General features: G+C 37.6%; 1 protein-coding gene across 3 annotated transcripts in view; it reads left to right on the forward strand.

The window, feature by feature from the left end:
- The window catches only part of PHF21A (PHD finger protein 21A), a 95,868-nt gene that overhangs the window by 52,158 nt on the left and 24,768 nt on the right, over positions 1 to 18,942 (forward strand). For all 3 annotated transcript variants that reach the window (XM_062494956.1, XM_062494957.1, XM_062494958.1), the window contains exon 5: positions 16,269 to 16,469. In XM_062494956.1, the coding sequence (XP_062350940.1) occupies positions 16,269 to 16,469 (201 nt within the window). The remainder of the gene's footprint in view (positions 1 to 16,268; positions 16,470 to 18,942) is intronic.

The following is an 18,942-nucleotide window of genomic DNA, read 5'->3' on the forward strand; positions in this document are numbered from 1 at the left end:
TAAAATATGGGCTATTTTCTACATATGAATATCTTGCAAAATGTCACAAAAGACCAGATCAGGGTAAACAACAAAACTTGAACCATATCATAAAATACAAGTTGTGGCATTAAACAAACCCTTCAAAACATGGATTACAAATTTGCAAGTTCATAATGAGTTAAGTAAATTGATAAAATCATGTTTTGGGATCTGTTTTTTGCTTTTAATGTCTGATGGTAATTTTCCGGCAGTCTAGTTTTAATGAAAACATTTACTCATGTAAATGAGGGTTTCAATTTGCTTGAGTTGACAATATTATTTATTTTCATAGGGAAAAATCCTTCCTTTCTTTATCACCTACTTTCAGAAATCTTTTGGAATATATGAAGGAAATGTCATTCTTCCTTTGACATTCATGTTTTGTATGGGTTTTTTTCTTTTATTTTAGTTTCTATTAAATAATGTAAACTCAAGCTTAATTTGATCTGGCATCCCCGCAGTTGAACATTTGTAAGTATCTTGTATTGTGGCCCATCTGGGTTGTCATAGAAACCAGACACCTCCATCCTCCTCATTGTTGTTGAAAATGGAATGCAAACAGGGCATCAAAGTGACATTTTTTGTAGTACAAGTGAGAGCTCTGTAAAGATGCAAACAGAAAGGGTTCTTACTGGACTTGTGCTCCTGTGGCCTGTTGTAACAGTTGTTACAGTACACCCTGTTTTCTCTTGAATATCTAGCAGCTGGGTAATAGAAAAAATGGTGAGCATCATGAAAAAACCAAGCTTATGTGGTTAATCTTGTCTACAGCTTTTTCTTCTCTATCTTTTCTTGATGTATTTGTCTTGGACTGGACTGTTAACTAGTAAGGAGATCAGAGCATGTTACTGCAAATCATTTGCACAGCGAGGGGCTGAAAGAACCAATTATGTAGCATGTCCATGTGGTTTAATGTTTCTCTGCACTGATCTTCTATCCTCTTACAAGAAAAAACAGCCAAATACTTCTGGCAAATGTGCTGAAAGTTTTCACTTGCAAAATAGTGGAAATGCCAAGTGATCATTCTACAAATCTGTATGCATTTAACAGATATAATTGCCGAATCACACGCGGCTTCCCTTCCCCCACGTTCGCTCCAGCTGTGTACTCAGCAGTTCTGCTGGCATGCTGCTGAATGGTCCTGTCTCCTCCCCAGGACAAAGAAGCTTTGAAATCGCTGCTGAATTCTCACCAGTGCTGCCAGTTGTACGTGATTGTGGATTTCCAGAATAGGTTGAGAAATAATTTTCTAAATAGTGACTTGCTCATCGACTGAGAGGCTCCGTCAGCACAAAGGGGGCACAGGAACAGTTTGGTTTTGTGTGTGGGAGAAAAATCTTAGTACAGTCTGTTCATGCTGAGCATGCTGTTGCTGGCCTGAAAGCAGCTGCCTCTATAGCCTCTGCTGCTGGTGCAGTTTCTTGAGCAATGTGGGTCACTGGGCAGGCTTCTGATCTTCTCTAAATTGATTAAGGAAATGAATTTCTGCCCTGTGCAAAAGATGAATCCTCTAGTTCAGAGAGCAATGCAGTGTGAGAACCTGTGCTGCTGCAAGAGTTAAAGGCTTGGAGCAAAAACCCCTCTTTTGTCATTGCTCTGGTAAATTGGAAGAGGAAGATGAGAAATGTGGAGGCAGAATGCTACAATCCTGCATTATTTGTCTAGCTCATAATACATACATTCGAAATGCAGAGTAGGAAAAGGCCTCTGAATTATTATTACTGTTTATGTAGTACTAGTATGTGTTTAATATTTCAAAATATCTTTGCAAACTTGGTTTTCAGCCTACAGAGCACTGTGTGCTAATCATACAACCTAACAGCAAGGAAGCAAAATAGGAGAAACCATTAAGAATATGGGTCTGTGGGGTTAAATCAAGCATGGCTTACTGCTCAGTTCTTGCTTATGTATATATGAAATATACATGAAACATGGGCTTTTTTCTTCAATGGAAATACATTTTAAAAATATCAAAGTATTCCCAGCACTACTGTTTGTGTCACCTCAGACTTCCCTCTGGGCATAGGCCTGACATATCAGTGAGGAGGGACCTTAAAAGGGACTTGTATGACTGAAGTGTGCCCTTTTTTTCCAAGTCATTCTGATAAAATGTAATGCTTTCTTCTGCAAGCCCTCCCTGGCAGTGAGAAAGGACTAATTTTTTCTTGTCCAACTTCACTTCTTTTCAGTTCAGCTTTATGTTATCTGTGAATGCTCTTTGCTTGTGCAGACCTGTTTTTTGTTACTCTTTTATGTGTTTTCTGATTTTGTTTTTTGATATTGTTCTTTTGTTTTCTTCTGAGCTTCTTCACAATCAGTGACAGCTTGAGTGTCTTCCTATGCAAACTGACAGATGTGTTTTTGACTTACTGGGATTTTGATGGAAGGGACCCAGAAAGATCATCAGGTCCAGCTCCTGAGTAAATGGTCCATATGGGGATCAAACCCATGATCTTTGCATTATTAGCACCCTGCTCTGACCAACTGAGCACAAACATATTTATATGATACTCCAAACAATTACCACGAAAGTCTACTGGCTCATAATTAATACTGGCTATACAGTGCAAAGTCAAGTATTTCTGTTTGCATGCTTATGGGTTGGGGGTTTTCTGTTTGGTTGTTTTTGTTTTGTTTTTTTTTTTTAATTTCTGCAACACCTATTGCACTGACCTTTTTGTTAACATTGCTTGATATTTTCTCAGCTTTTGGTCAAGGTCTTTCTTTTTTCAAAGTAAAGTTAGGTCACTATTTACTAACATGCACTTGCATGTATTTAGTGGCATAAAAGTTTGCATGTGTAGGATAGATCTTTTAAAAGCCTCTTTCGTCTGCTCGCATCCTGTCTCAACTCCAGATGAATTACAGTAGAGGATAGTTTTACCAAAACAAAAAAATAATTATGCTCTATTTTCTTGAGTATGTGCCCTGTTGTATTTGTTAGAAAACAGAAAGAAACCCTGAAACTTGTTTCCCCAAAGCAGCCCTGCATTTCAGTATCAACTTGGTTATTCAGAGGTAGTGTGAGGGCAAATGTTTTCTCAGTTGTTTCTTTCATCTATTAGCCCCTCAGCCTCAGATCCCACAGAACCTGCTCCCTAATATTGAAGCTCCTTCCCGCTTCTCATTTTGTGGAGGTTATCTAAGAAAGAGGGTTATGTGGAGGATTATTTTTGTGAACAGGAGTTTAAAAGGGTAAACATTACATATATAAAATTTTGATTAAACTCTTGTTGCAAAGACAGCACAGCTTTAAATTAGTTTCCTGGGTTAATAATAGAGCTTGAGATCCCAGTATGAGTAAAGCTACCAGTCCTGAGAGCACAAAGCAAGATGGCTTGCTGCAACAACCTGTGCTTCAGTTGCTAGGTTTCTGTAATCTTTCAGTCCTTCTCAACAATGCAACATATGATTCCTTAAAAAAAAAATCTGTGTGAAACCACGTGGAGGAAAACTACTGTTTTGTGATTTACAGCTATTAGAGACAGATGTGACAGGTGTCTTTAGAGAAACATGAGAGACCCGATGGTGTTTCTTAGAAGTCCATGGGTTTTGAGCTAACGCTTCCAGATTCGCAACTGAATTGTCGTGCAAGAAATGCTGAATGAATGTCAATGAAGTAATACTTCTGAGTTTCATTAAGACTGTCTGATACCTCCTAGTGCAGGTTTAGCTCGTCAGACCAGTTTGTAGAATGAAATGTGTTTATCTGGTTATACATTGCATGTTCTCTGCAGTAAGTAGCAAGTCAAACATATGGTGTGAAAAAGAACTTGCACTTCATTATGTGATGAAAATATGTTTAATGTTTTTGTTTAATCTTTTTTTTAAAAAAAAAAAAAGCTAATTTGCATTTTAAATCTAATATGGGCCTGAAGTGACACAGAAGAAATCTTGGTCTTCCCTAAAACCACATGTATTACATTGTTGAGAATTGTATAAAGAGGAATTAGAGGAGAGCTTACTTTCTCTTTCTTACCTCTTCATGTTCACCCACCTCATGGGCCCCCCAAATGCTCAAGAAATCTTCACTGATGTAATATAAATGAAAGGTACTTGTATTATTTTTGAGAGGTCTTCTGTATAAAGAGAATAATAAGACAGTGTAGAGCAAAATAGTTCTTTCTGAAATATTTTCTAAGAGATGTTGGGGAAATAACAAACATTACCAAGAAGTTCTAAAGAGATACATTTCTCAGATGATTAGTTAAAGAAATCTTCATCAGCTGGAATGTTGCATTCTTCAGAGTGAGCGTAGCCAACTTGTCAGAAAACAGTATTCCAGATGGGGTTAGCAGCGATGGCTGACCACTCCAGGAAGTGGAAGCACTTCTGCAGTACTTCATTCTGAAAGCAGTTTCAACACTGGAAGTCAGAAATTTTAAAGCTTTTAAGTCATGAGTCTAGTACATACCTCAAAAAATATGAGAGCACAAGTTACAGAGGTATTGGATATCCATAATCCATATGTGAAAATCTTTTTTACAGAAGTAAGAGCTAAGTGTGGCACGGAAATATCGTTCTGCTTTCCTTCAGTGTTATCCTAGTCTGACAAATTTTAACCCTAGCTCAAACAAGATTTAATAGCATTGTAGCATTGAAGCAGTGTGGCCAGATTTTTACAGAACAGGTGATAAGCATGCTGTAGTTAAATTTCTTATATGTCCTAATTGTGTTTGTTTCAAATTTATTAGGTTTAAGAGTGATCTTTAGTAGAGAAATCATATCCAGTGGAATTAATCTTGCACTTTGTTACTATCAAATGTATCCCAACAAGATCGATCATTATTCTTCCAAAAATTGTTGTTAAAAATATACTTGTGTTCACACTTTTAGCAAGTGTGTCTTAGAGGTAAGAACTAACTGTCCTCTGCCTATTCAGCTTTCCTGAGGCAACCTCAGTAGCCTGACAATTTTTGATTCACTGTGGTGGATCACATCCACAAATTCTGAATTTCTATTGTGTCTTACAGGCTTAGATGGCATGAGTTAAATTGCATTAAAGACTGAATTGGCATCTTTGGACTAAATTTAAGAAAATTGGAGAAAGGAGGTCTAAAATCTATTATAGATGTAAAAGGTGGGTCTTATGGTCTTCAATGGTCACCCTTGTAAACCAAGTCTCTTCAGGCTACTTTTAGGTGGGTTCAATAGCAGTATTTACCTTCCTGTTATCAACGAAGAACCCACCTCTTTTCTCTTTCTACTGGAGGGGATCTTTGACAACACACACCAGAATTCAGAAATAAAATTCCTGAACCATTCTGAACAAGGACAGGGCTGGATTCATTGCTTGGCTTGTAGTACAAACAGATTTTGTTTCAGACACTTCAGACTTACCAAGTCTTAGAAAACAGCAGTCATTTCAAAATATTAGCTGAAGGTTGGGAAACCTACAGTAGAAGTAAGTTATATTTATTTATGGAAGTACATGCATATGCAAGTATCAAAATATGTTAAAAAACAGGAGAGGTGTGGGAAAGGATAATGGAGCTATAATAGCAAAAAGAGTATTGCCTTCACTCATTTATATAGACCAGTTCCATATACCACTTTATGTTGTGAAGTCATTTGAAACAGTTAAAAAATTCAAGGGATTGTGTAAAATGTCATTCAAAAGTGCAGATTTTGTAATGTTTCATTTATTTTAAAAATAATTTGGATTCTGTTCCAGATTGTTTACAATTCCTATTTCCAAATTTGTTTCCCTTTTATCTGTGTAAACATGTGCTGACACTGTTACTCAGTATACACAAACGCTAATCTACCTTCATGCACATGGAAAATAGCTTTCCTGGCACTGAGTTTAAAACTCTCATAGAATACATTATTAATCGAAGAAGTTTCTCTTTTTAGAAATGTTCATTTATGTGGTCACTGTTGAGAAATATAATGCTGTTTGTAAGCAGCGTGGTCTTCAGAACATACAACAAATCCCAGATACTGAAAGTGCATTTAAAAAAGAATTAACTTTCAGAAGTAATTTTCCTTCTCTGTACTCTGGTCTCATACACTAACGTGATCTAATTATAATGTAACTACAACTTCTTTTCTATTGCCCTGCATGCTTTAGTGCTCCAAATACGTTTTTCTTGGCAGGTCTTTGCAGTGAGGTGAAAGTGTAATAGCTATTAGGTCCTTCATTGTTAATAATTCCCTAGTTCTGCATTTGGCTTTCTGATAGATGATGTGTCTCTGAAGTTCAAGGGGTAGCGTTGAGGGAAGTGGGTAGGGTGAGGCTGGTGTCCATCTGTGTAATTCAGCTGAATGTGACTGCAGCTCAGTAACAGAGCGCCAGCGCAGCTTCTGCGAGAGCTGCCGAGCTGAACTGTTCCTTCAGTTACACGTGCTGGTCCTGCAAACGCTGCCGAGCCTTATCAAACACAGCCAGTTGGTGCTGCTGGTATGAAAGCACAGGGGAGCTCTCATGTGGAAGGTTAATGGAGTGTAATTAGAAAGAAGAATGAACTGCTCAACCACTCTATCTCACGCTACCTGTACTGAGAGTGACAAGTGCTCTGATCTTTTATAAACCCTAGAGCAGAGGTTTAACAGTCTAAAATTATGACACTGTAACTGTCAAACAAGCAGGCACACTGTGAAGAAGTAGTATGAACTTACGGGTAGGAATGTTTATGTTCCTTTATGTGGACTGTTAGTACTTTTTTCATGCAGGATGTTGTCCGTACTTATATAGCAGGTCTCAAATCCATTCTCCTGTGAAGTATCCATTGATGTCAGAAAGATCTTTGTGTGCTATTTGTGCCTTCTTCATGTCTGCATATCACATAACCATTACCTTGCAAGATGGAGTGATGGCACCATCCTAGGGCTTTAACACCAAGGCTTTAAGCTTTTGTATAAAAGAGTTCTGTTGGTAGCAGGGACAGTTACTGGGATTTGTAATCCAGGGACTAAACAAAATTTGAGACTGGATACTAGTGCCTGATCCTGTGAATTAATTTAGGCACTATATATGTCTGTTGAAAACAATCATGTTCTTAATTTTTTTTTCTGTCTTTTGTCTATAGCATGCAGTTGTGGGTTGGTTTTGTTTTGTTTTTTCTGTTGATAGGATACAGGTAAACTTTAATTATGAAACTGCAGCTGGGAAGTAGAGGGAAGACACCTCACATCAGTTCCAAAAGACAAGGAAATTACTGATTTAACTTCCTGCATGTTAGGGGCCATTATATTCTACCCCAATAATCCTATCTGATGTCTTTTGATTCAGGGAGAACTGGAAGGTTTGGTTATCAAGTATACTAAATTTGTGTCTTCCACATCTTTTATTTTCAGACAACAGGTGGTGGATTACACTGCCAAATATTCTGAAGGCCCTTGCAATGTCAGCAGGTTGATCAGGGAAAATTTGCCCAGCTAGTCCTAGCAGGCAATCCATATCCTACATTCCCATCAAGTCTGACCTGGAGATTTTTTTTCCCATTCCAAGCCTAAAATCAGTAAAAGTCTAAGTATGTAAGGAAAGCATACAAAAAAATACAATCAAAGGAATAAGAAAAAGTCTCAGTCCTGGAGAAGCAACCTGGGAATAGTGGTAGCACTTGCACTGTCCCTTGTAAGAGACAACAATGAGCAGAGGCTTCCAAAGTCCCAGATCCCTCTCCCCCTCACATATACTATACAGTCTGCTCCAAAACTCAGATTTAAGCATTTCCTTTGCAAAGTTGTATACCTTTTTCTAGAGACTTTAAACCATGATAGGCCATTACTTCTCATGTTAGGCTGGTCCAGCATTTAATCATATCTGCGTCTTGTTTCTAGGTTGAATTTGTCTACCTTTAACTTGCAGATATGGAATCATCATTTTACATTTCTCAGAGATGCAAAAAATTCTCCTGTCATTGGATTTCTTTTCCATATATTAATATCTGTACTCAGTGAGTAGCTACCTCTCAATAAACTGGATATGCAGAGCCTCAGTAAGCTTCACATTACACAGCATAGTTTGTTGGATCCTTGATTATGGTTGTGGTCTTTCTTTGAACTGTCTCCAGTACCTCTGCATCCCTCAAGAAAAGGGTAGCTTTCCATTCTTTTGGGAAAATGCCCATTCTTGGGTGTTTTAATTTAAGAGCGGTGGTAGTTCAGCAAATCTTCAGTTGTTGAGTAGTTTTAGCCATACTTAGTGATGCAGCTTTTGTGCCAAGATAAACACAGTTCCTCTCCCCATACCATTTAAATGGGGAGGGCAAGGAAGAACCATGGCATTATTTTTCAGTCATTGTTGCCTGATCCACATTGAAGCCTTGATAGAATTGAAGTACAGCAGTTTGGAACTTATGCAGTGATTTAATTTGATGCCTTCTCTGTGAAGCAGGCATTTTTCTTTGTTTTGATTGTCCTTGGCTAACTAAAGAGAATAGTACAGCAGGTATGTTTAGCTGAATGGAACACCTGTATTTGATACACTGTTCACATGACTGAGAAGAAGAGAAAAATCTCTCATTCGAGTGGGGTGCAGCCATGACTTTTTGCTCATTCTGTTTATGGACTAGAGATCACCAGTGAACTGTGATGTGATTAGTGATAGGTTTTAATTGAATTAACACTAAACAGTATTTAATTGACAACAAGGAAAATGCTGGTGTTAGTTTGTGACATTTGTAAAGCAGCTGGGAAAAGGAAATAGAGTTATCAGTAGGGGGTTGAATGATAGAGTTTGAGTATCCACATCTTTCTGTTCACAAAAGAATGCATTTCCATTCTGTGATTTAGTAAAACTAGTCATCTTGCTTGATATTTCTGATCATGCGTGAGGCACATGAGCATGAACTGTGTGTGTTTCCTTTTGTGAAGAAGAGAGGAGGTGTGATTCAGTCATGAGAATAGCTGTAGAACCTTGCTGAAGCTGACTAAATTTTAGTCAAGGACTGTGATACTGTGCACACTAAAATGTGCAGTAGTATGTCATAAAATTACCCTATGACTATCCTTTCCCTTTGAGTTATTCAAAATATGAGGACTTGCCAGATTAAAATGTATACTTCTCTTTCGGCTGTTTGTTTCTAACACGTGAAATAGTTTACTTATTTAAATTGCTCTACTTTGCTTGCTTAATGCAGACAAATTCAGTTTAAAAGATGCAATATTATGAGGTAAATCACAGGTAGAAGAGAAACAGTGGGACTGGCCTGGCAGAGGTGTTTAGCTTTAGTAAACAGCTACTGTGTATAGATGCAAATGGTTTTCCCATGGGAGTAGCTGTTCCTGTATGTTCTCCTGTGTAAGAATAAGAATCCACAATATTTTTTGTTCTGAGATTTTACATTGCAGGCTTCAGTCTATGACGGATTTTACAAGACCACATTACATGCTTCTAGTAAACTAGGTTCAGTTGGAGATCATACAGACTTTTTTTTACATTGAAGTATAAAACTCTTGTTTCATTTCTGAAACTGTCTAGATGGCTTTTTTATTTTTCCTTAAGAATGTTTTTTTCTCTGTGAAACAGACAAATAGGGGTAGAACAATAGGATGGGCAAGATAAAATTAAAATTAGCACCTTTTACAGTGTCGTTAGCAGTTTAATTCTTTAATTTCTTCAGTGTTTTCATGTTGAGCTTGTCCCCATATCCTTTTACCAGTTTGTATATATACTTGGAGGTATTTCTGTAAAGGAGAAAAACCCAAAGCAAGACAAACTTTGTCAAACCTTGTCAAATTAAAAAAAAAATTAATTTCTTTAATTTCATGATCCCTTAATTACATTCAAAATACTGCACTTAATTATTTTTCTTGTTCTGTTTTGCCTGTTGTCACACACTTAATTCCCCATTCATTAATTGCTTCATTGTTTAATTATTGTTGCTGTTCTTGCAAATTTCTTTCTGCTAACATACATGCTGGGGTAAGAAGCTAGATATTACGCTTGGTTAATATGTAAGCTGCAGGAAAGCATTGTATGTGTGCTGCCTCTACTAGTTCATTCTCTGTACTCTGCTCTGTGCAAGAGTAAATATTCTAAAACAAGAAGACAGTGATGCATAAGGCATTTCACGGTACAGCTTTCCCTTCCAAAAATTAATTGGTCTTGTGGTGCCGCAAATGGTAAAAGGCACGGTACTGAAAATAAAGCAATCAAGAAGTCACATAAAGCAGAATAGCATAACAGCTATTTTTGACAATTTTAATTTATAACTATGGCTATGTTTTTAAATTTAAAAAAAAAAATAAAAGCATTCTCCCCTGTTAAGAATGAAGGAATGAACATTATTTTCAGAACTGTCCTAATCCACTTCTGAATGATTTCTAGCAGCTTTAAGTGTTATTTCTCTATCATAAAGGAAATACTCAGCATCTCTTTCAAAATATGTATGTTCATGTTTGAACTGTATGTTTGTTTCAGAATCACACCTGTCAGAATTAGTTTAAAATATAATTGTGATAAGTCTACCACCATTTTTAATGACAGAAATACTTTTCGCATCATTCTGATATCTGACATAACATTAAAGTAGATTTTTATGGAATCAAGTTTTATGTAAATTCCATTTTACACAAGGTATCAGATGCCACAGTCAGAATTAAAGATATTGAGACTGCAAAGAAAACTCATGAATTTGGGGGTTACCAAAATGAAGTGGTTCATCTCTAGTGCTCATCAGTATTGTAAGTGTAAGTTCATCCCACAGGACCATCACAGCAGGGGGAGGAGAAGCATTCAGTTGCCCTCACAGGCTCTGCAACCTCTTTGAGACGTGCAGAAGTCCTCGTGTCTTTGTGCAGCTTTGAGCTGTGTTTTGTGTGAGCTGAAAGCAGCACATGCTCTTTGGGACACTTACGAGAGTGCTGGCAATGCAGCCATTGACTGGGTTAGATTAGATACCCATGTATTTTAACTAAAGCTTTTTTAAAAGCCATGTTTTTCAGCTATAAAAAGAAATAGTGCACATTTCAGTAGTGATGCCCAGTAAGGCATTAGAGTATGAGGTGGAAGTGGCCTTCCAGTCCCACTGCTACATTTCCGTTCAGCATTCAAGTGCCTCTTGCTCAGGGGGAGCCTTTTCTGATTGAAAGATATTGGTGCCTACTTTGATCATCTTTAAGAAGTAAGAAATTGTGTCACTCTTTTTTCTGGAAATAAACTTCTTTCTAATTTAGTTGTTTTAGATTTAGTTGATAAAAAGATCTAGCTATAAGTGAAGCACAGGCACAAGTGCAGAATTCCATAAAAATACAGGATAACCACAGAAATAGCTGAAAATATCTCTATAGTCCTTAGATCATTCTTTCAATGGAATTTAATTCAGGCTGGTTTGTACAAAAGGGTTTTTTTCATTACTGGTGTAGATTCTGCGTCATCAATTTCTATAATTGGATTTCACTATTTTAAATTTTAGATACCATCTTAAAGCAGTAGATGAGTGTACAATTACTCTCCTTGCTTTTAATCTTTCCATTCCCAAATTCCATTCCCAAAATGCACTCTCTTTGCACGTTAAAGACTAATTGTACTGGATCTGCAAAATCTTTTAGCTTCTTTCTGCTGTAGAAATTCTGGTGTCTTTCTCTTTGGGTATAGAGCAGGGTATAGAATGACAGAGAGAAGGGAGGCTGGAGAGGAAGACTGCAGAGTAGTGAAATTCCCTCCATCTTCCCCACTTCCAAGTTGGAGCATATTTGAAATCAGTACTTCCTCTTAACCATTTCACTGGAAGCAGTAGGTAGATTTTATATCTCAGAGGACATCTTGGTCACTAGAGGGCACAGGTAACAGAGGATCCATAATAGCTGGCTTTCTGAGATTGGGGGAGCAGGAAAGCCTGTCACTGGCAAGTAGCTGAGCAGTTCAAACCACATCAGTTTTGGTTTTGTGATATGAAATGTATGCATTGCAAGGTTATTTAGTATGCTAGTTTACTCTCTCATTTTTAATTTTTTTTTAATTATTGATTTTTTTGAAGTTTGAAAGCAGATATTTCTTTAGATAAGAATGTTTTTCCTGAACATGTTTCCTGAAAGAAGAGGAAAATATATCACCAAATGCAACCAGAGATCTAGTACTTATAAGAGAGATATACTCAGAGAACTATTTTTTTGCTTGATTGACTGATTAAAAAGGAAATAATGCTTAGCTAAAGAGGATAAAAACCTTAAACTGTACTGAATTTTAAGTTTGCTTCAAGTAATTTGCTTATCCTATAACAACATATTCATAGTCATTTTTATATGAGCATGGAGATTTCTTTAGGCACAGATACATGATGAAGAAGATCTATTTTCCGCTTAATCAAACCAAAATAATCTTCCAGTGCTGTGTTAGGATCTGGCCTGTGGCACGAATGAGAAAGTGGTATAGCAAAATGTCACAATATTGATTGCAATTATTAACTTTAAGGAAGGGTCATATAAGATGTCTCGGGCTCTGAACTCAGTGGTGTGAACGGTTCCTGATGAGATTAGCGATAAAGATGTCAAGACAGCAAGAGCTCTGAGCTGATGTAGTGTGCTTACAGGGCACCGCTCAACAAATGGGTTTGGAAGCAGTCTGATAACCATTGCATAGGGCTGGCAGTTCCTTTTTGGGTAGAATACAGTTCAGAAGAAAGGAAGAAAGTATTAAATTCTTTCAGATTGTGGATGTAAAGAGAGGATTGGCATTCCATTTTGAGGAAGGTTCAGTAAACTTGAAAGACAAATGCTTTTCACATATTCATATTATGGCAGGAAAAGAGACCATTCTAGGAATATGAGGAGAACTAGAGCTTTAAGACATGCAGAAAACTTGTGTGCATGACGATGTATTTGTGATTGAGTTAATCTCAATTTAAAATGTTGAAACTATCAGTAAGAATTAAATATTCTTAAATAGGAGTGGGAAGGAAAAATGGCAATTATTACATTTAAAGAATTAGGAATATTTCTTAAGAATCGCGTGGTATTTTTAGAACACCTGAATCTGACTGGCATTCAGTCTGTAAGACATGCAGCTAGGACTTGGTGTCAGCCTTGGCAAATCTGTCACGCAGACCGTACTTTCTGCAGCACGAACTGTCTTTACAACTGATTAAGAGCGTCAAATAACTGACGAACAATTTTATAACACAGTGTTAATGAAGTCTGACAGTAAACAAGAGTTTCTTTCATAGCACCCCTCCCGTTTAACTCCCTGCCGAAGGAGGCTCTGCTGAGGTTGCTGCAGGCAGACACGTGCTGGGCACTAGTGTGGCTGCAGAGCAGCACTTGCAGCAGGATTGCCGCGGAGCCGTGCGCTGCATGCCGAGTCAGACCGGCGGCGTGGGCTGAGCTGTGCCGAGGCCAGCGCTGCAACTGGGACATCTGCTCCCAGTTCCTGTGTAGGTGCGACCCTGAGAGACTCGTCTGGTTTTGCTAATTCACTTATGGACTTTGAAATATGTTGTTCAGACTGTCTCTCTTGATAATTACGAACAAACAGATAATCCCAGCAGTCTTGCAGATAGTAAAATGATTTCTGTAGTTTCAATGTGGTATTTTTTCTGACAGTTGGTAGAAGCAGCTTATTAAACTGCGTAAGCAATTGGCATGCAGTGCAAACTTCAGTTTTACTCTCTGAATCTTAAAAGCATTAGATGTTTCCAATTTAATATCTGCATAATGGATATGGATGGCAGGATATGCTGCTGCCAGGCAGCTCTCAGCAGCCTCCAACAGGCTAGTGTAGACTTCCAAAGCAATGGCGCTTTTCCACTCATGCTGTCCATCCTGTGCCAAATATGCTGAGCCTTGGTTTTTGCACAAGGCGCTAATACAAATTGTGCTTCAGTCCTGTTCTACCCCATTTCTGCAGGCCACGGTGCAGGCCCGGGGGTGGGACAGGCGGCGTGGGAATGCCATGTGATTCACCTTGCTCCTGCTCCCCTGCTCTGCTCCATAGCTCTTGTCCTGCTCTAGCAGTATGGCAGGGGAGTCGTCAGCCTGCCTCTCCCTCTCTTTTTTTTTTTAATCTATTTTTTCCCTCCCATTGTAAAGAACAATATGGAAATTCATTCTTGGGCCATTGCTGCTGATTTCCTTCAGTCAGGGAATCAGTAGAAGAACATCATTATCCCTGAAATTCATACTGGCAGCTGTGGAAGACAAAAAGTCCCTTCCTGTTCATGCAGGGTATGGTAATTCTTTATCTCCTGTGCAGTATATGTGCATGACATTTTTTGGCAGGTATTCTATAAGTATGTTGTCTTATTTCCTCTCCTCTTTGCTGCCTTCTCTTATCCTCCCCCTTGGGTTACTCTCTGGAAATGTGTTTTCAGCTCTTGTATCTGCTTGCTGATGCTGCACTTTGATTTGCATGTTAACATGGTTGATCTTTTCAGGAAGCAGTTTTAAATGATGCTTCAGTTATTACATATACTGTATGAGCAGGCTGATAGACACAGGACATTTAAAACTGTGAAATATCTGAATTAGGGAAATACCTTCTACACTTCTGTTATTTTATCCTTGTTTCAGAAGGGAACAAACAATTTATGGCTTTTAGCCTCTGACAGCTTTTAGGATGCAGGGTAAAATAGTTCCTTCAGGCTGCTGTCCTTTACTAACTCCCTGAATTTTCAGCGAGATTTGGCCTGTGTTTCTCTTGTCAGGCATCCTCAGCCAGGGCTGTGGGTTTTGTAGAAGCCAGGCAGTCCTTTTTCTGTTCCTTCAAGCTGCTGAATTCAGTCTTTTGCTAGAAATACTCAATCAAGTGAGCTCACACATTTTGACATTATGAAAGAGGGGTGGGGGATTTGTTGCCTGTGAGTTTTATTTGTTTATTTATTTTTAAAGTTGCAGTTTTCAAATCTGCCAATTTGGGAACCTGTCCTTTTTTGTTATCTTCTTCTGGGCTAAAGGTACACTCACTGTGTGATGCATTGTGCTGTTTTAGATTGTCATAAGCAAAATACTTAAAATCTTAAGTCTACTGTATATCGACAAAATGAAGAAAACAGATATTTTGTTAGCTCAGAATTTTGTAACCATATGTGAATGAAATTTGAGGAAAAATATTCTTCCAGTTGTAGTAAATAGCTGGATTGCTTTTTCCCATCTCTATGTCTAGTGCGGTGTCTGAATACTAATGCTTCAAAACAAACAAAACAAAAATATCAAAGCATTTGGTGTTGTCAAAATGGCTGTGTTATTTTTAACTTTCTTTTCCATGTAAGTGCTACTTCTTTGGGCAATCCATTGTCAGCACCTGGCTCTGGTAGAGGTTTCCTGATCATTCCTGTTTCCATCAGAGCTTTCTTGGTTCAGCCTGTCCCATGCCTGTTGACTTCATTGTCCTCTTCCAAAGACATCCTTGTTGTGTAATTGCTTGGGAGTGTGCATATGCTCTTGATCAAGAGGGCTTAGGTAAACAGCAAAATCTTTTTAAAGCGGTCCAAATTTGGGGGTAGTTAGAGTGTAGGTAAAAATGTCCATTTTTGCTCATACTTGCCGAAGGTAAAAAAACTCTCACAGTGTTTTCACTGTTGTCCACACTAAAGTATAATATGAAAATAAATTGTGAGCCCTTATTATCCATGCAGATAACATGTATATTATGCTGCAAGTCACCTGGTGTGCTCTTAAATCCTGTTACGGTCTAAAGATGCACAATGGCTACCAGGAGAAGAAACCTCTTTTTAAAATAATTGCAAACTTTATTGGAAGCTGAAATGTAATAGGAAGCCCGTAAGCTGGAAGAAATAGTTCTGTGCCATTTTTCTCCCATGTAGGTGGCCCTGGCTTATTCTTTTTCAGGTGGCAGTAATATTGAACAGAAGGACCATGCATCCATGCCCTTCCTGATCCCCACTTTGTACTCAAATTGGCTGTCTCTCAGTTTCGATGCCTGGTACAAAATGACATGCCTATTGCCTTGAAGTCAGTTGGGAGGCTTCAACCCAAAGTTGTTTTTTGTCATTGTTTAGGAGTGGTGCATGTTTGAAGGAGTCAAAGCATGTGGAGTTGTGTAAATACAGGTTACGGAGGTCTTGCAGTGGATTGTGAATAGGCTGAATTTTGGTCAGTGGGTTTCTACAAGAGCAGTGGGGTCACCTTTCTAGGCTGTAATACTCCTCTGTGACCAATTTTACACTGACAGTTTTATTAGATAATACCAATACTTAAAATTCCAAAAAGAGAAATCCCACTAAGCTTCTGAGCAGTTCCTTATTTGCACTACATGAATATATCTTTAGGTGTTATTATTTTCTCTAGTATTTGCAGCTAAATAACTGTCATCCTTTCTGTTTATGATTTTGTTATTCTGGTAGAAAAGAGTGGTGGAACAGCTTCGAAAGAATTTGATAGTGAAGCAGGAACAGCCAGACAGTAAATTTCAAATACAGCCATTGGCACAGTCAGAAAACAAACTACAGACGCCACAGCCACAACCACTACAACAGCTACAGCAACATCACCATCAACAGCAGCAACAGTCCACGGCACCCTCTCCAAACGTGATAGGATCACAGGTAAAAAGCTACAACAGTTCTTTTTCTTACTAAAGGTGAAGATCACTAAAAATTAAAAAAAGGAAAAGTGCAGAGAGAAAACAGCAGACTTTCACTTATGCCTGCTAGTGTACCAATATGAATTTCTTCTATGCATATGCAGATATGAGTCTTTCTGTTTTTTTTTTTTTTGTTTTTTTTTTGCAAAAATCTCCAATTTAAATCTGAGTTTAAAAAAGTATGTACTGTTTAAAAGTTGAATCATAAACCCACCGAAAAGAAGGGTGGCAGTATCATATTTCTTAAAAATAAGTGAAAGTTTAGCAAAAGAGCCTGTCTTTTACCTAGGTGCATGAATGGGTCTGACTATACCTAGTAGGTCTCAAGAAACAGTAAATACTGTACGCACACTGTATGAGGTATATTATTAAAATACTTTATTTCTAAGTGACTAACAAAATGCTCTCTACAAATGTGAACAAATGCAAGAAAAAAAAGTTCCTTCTTCTTTCTGCATGGTTCTTTTTAAACAGATGTAAGTTGTACCAAATAATGCTTGGATTTTCAAGGATTTGTCTAAAAGTATAGTGTGTTAATTGCAGAGTTCAAGTTCTAGAAAATAGGGTCTTTATTGGGAAGGTGAACTGAATTTCAGTAGAGTATAGGATTAGAGGTGTAATCCCAGAGCTCAACAGAGAAAGTGGTTTGCTTGAGAGGGGAATTTCAAGCTTCTCCTGTTCAGATATTTGAATTCACAAAAGTGTGCTAATAAAACAGCTAGAAAATTCAGGGAGGTGTTCTGTAAAAAGAGGTGTATATGAAGTCTTTTTTTCCTGTTGATGGAATCTTAGGAGCTCATGTTTACCTGGATAGACAGATGGCAGAATTCACCCATGAAGTTTGTTTTATGCACATTGCAGTGAATCACACCCACAGCTTTGACCACTTGTGATTCTCATCTTCCCTTTTTCTGAAATCAGAGAAGAGAGAAGAATGGTTGGGCTGTTACTTCTCTTGTTAACTCAGCAAGTTGGTTTGGATGTGCTCTAAAATGCATTTGTGAAGCTTAGCTATTTGTATTTTTGAGAAAAGTATGTTGAAGAAATGAAACAAACTTAACTAAGGAAAATGCATTTTGAGCAGCAACATCAATATCAAAGCTAAAGTGGAGCAAAGAAGCAAATATTAGTGTGTCCTAAAGTATTTATAGGCAAACAATGGATCACTGTTATATCAGTGATCTCTGTTTCTCAGTCAAGTAACAGGAGAGCAAACACGGCTTCATGTGTTTCTCAGTGTTCTACACTTTGCAATCATTCATTAACTTCCAGGTCATTTCCTGGGCTGTAAAAATTGAGGTTTTGTTCAAAGTTAAAGAGCCCTCTAGTGAAACAGTCAAATAACTGCTACACTCTTCTGACTGCCACTGGTACAGTACTACTTGGAAAGTAGTTAGAAATTGGAAGGCAGGTTGTCCTGTCCCTTGGATAAATAAGCCAGCTTTTATCCTTAACACTTTTCTGGTTTTATTTATGTTGTTAAAATAGTGAAGTATCCTCACTTGCTTCTGCATATTTTGCATCTTAGGTTGTGCCTCTGTCTTACTGTCTCTTAATCTCTTTTGCAAAGAACAGTCAAATATTTTGTCTCTATGAAGTTTGTTCATGCCTGCTTTTGTAAATAACACATTTTTCAAGGCTGTGTCATTACAGAGAATGCTTTCAGTGATTTTTTTTCAGAGTAATCAAATTTAGGAATCAAGGTATGCATGCTATAATTAACAGTGACATTTTAATATACATAATATGTCCAGTGAGAAGGTCTTTTAAAATTTTAATAAACAACAAGCATGCTAAAAGGTCATATTATTGCAATATTATATGCAATAATGCAGAATTACTATGAATGCCACTAAAGTATGAATTAATGCATTGACTACTTTTTAGAATAAGTGATCTAATTAATGCTCAGCAAAGTAACAGGGATACTCAAGCTCTGTGACCTGACTGAAACTGTACTGGGTACTTGCAGAGTTAATAGAACCCCTCGGAAGAGTCACAGTCTTGTATTACATGATTGATTACACCTTTCTTTAAAATGTTTATGGTTGAATGTAATGGTTGTGAAAATGATACTATGTTGCATCTCACTGGAAAAACTTGAATAATGTTACTGCATTATGGGAATGGAGCCTCCTGCTTTGGGGCAGGTGTAGCATAGGTTGGTCAGCCTGTTAGATCTCAGATAAAAGTTAAGAAAATTGTGTTACAACAAGGAAAATTCAATTATGTCTAGATTTTTCATAAATGTATGAAACTGAAGCATAAATTATGCTTTTATTTGGCATTATACAGTGAATGTTTTCACACTTATGCATAATTAGCAGTTAGGGGACATAATTTAATTATTATGAAGTTAGAGTTGTGAAGGCAAACTGTGCTTTTGTTTAAGAGAACAGTAGTGGTGAAAATACTAAAGAATTCAACTGAAAATA

The sequence above is a fragment of the Cinclus cinclus genome, chromosome 6 (assembly GCF_963662255.1).
Source record: "Cinclus cinclus chromosome 6, bCinCin1.1, whole genome shotgun sequence".
NCBI classification, from domain to species: Eukaryota; Metazoa; Chordata; class Aves; order Passeriformes; family Cinclidae; genus Cinclus; species Cinclus cinclus.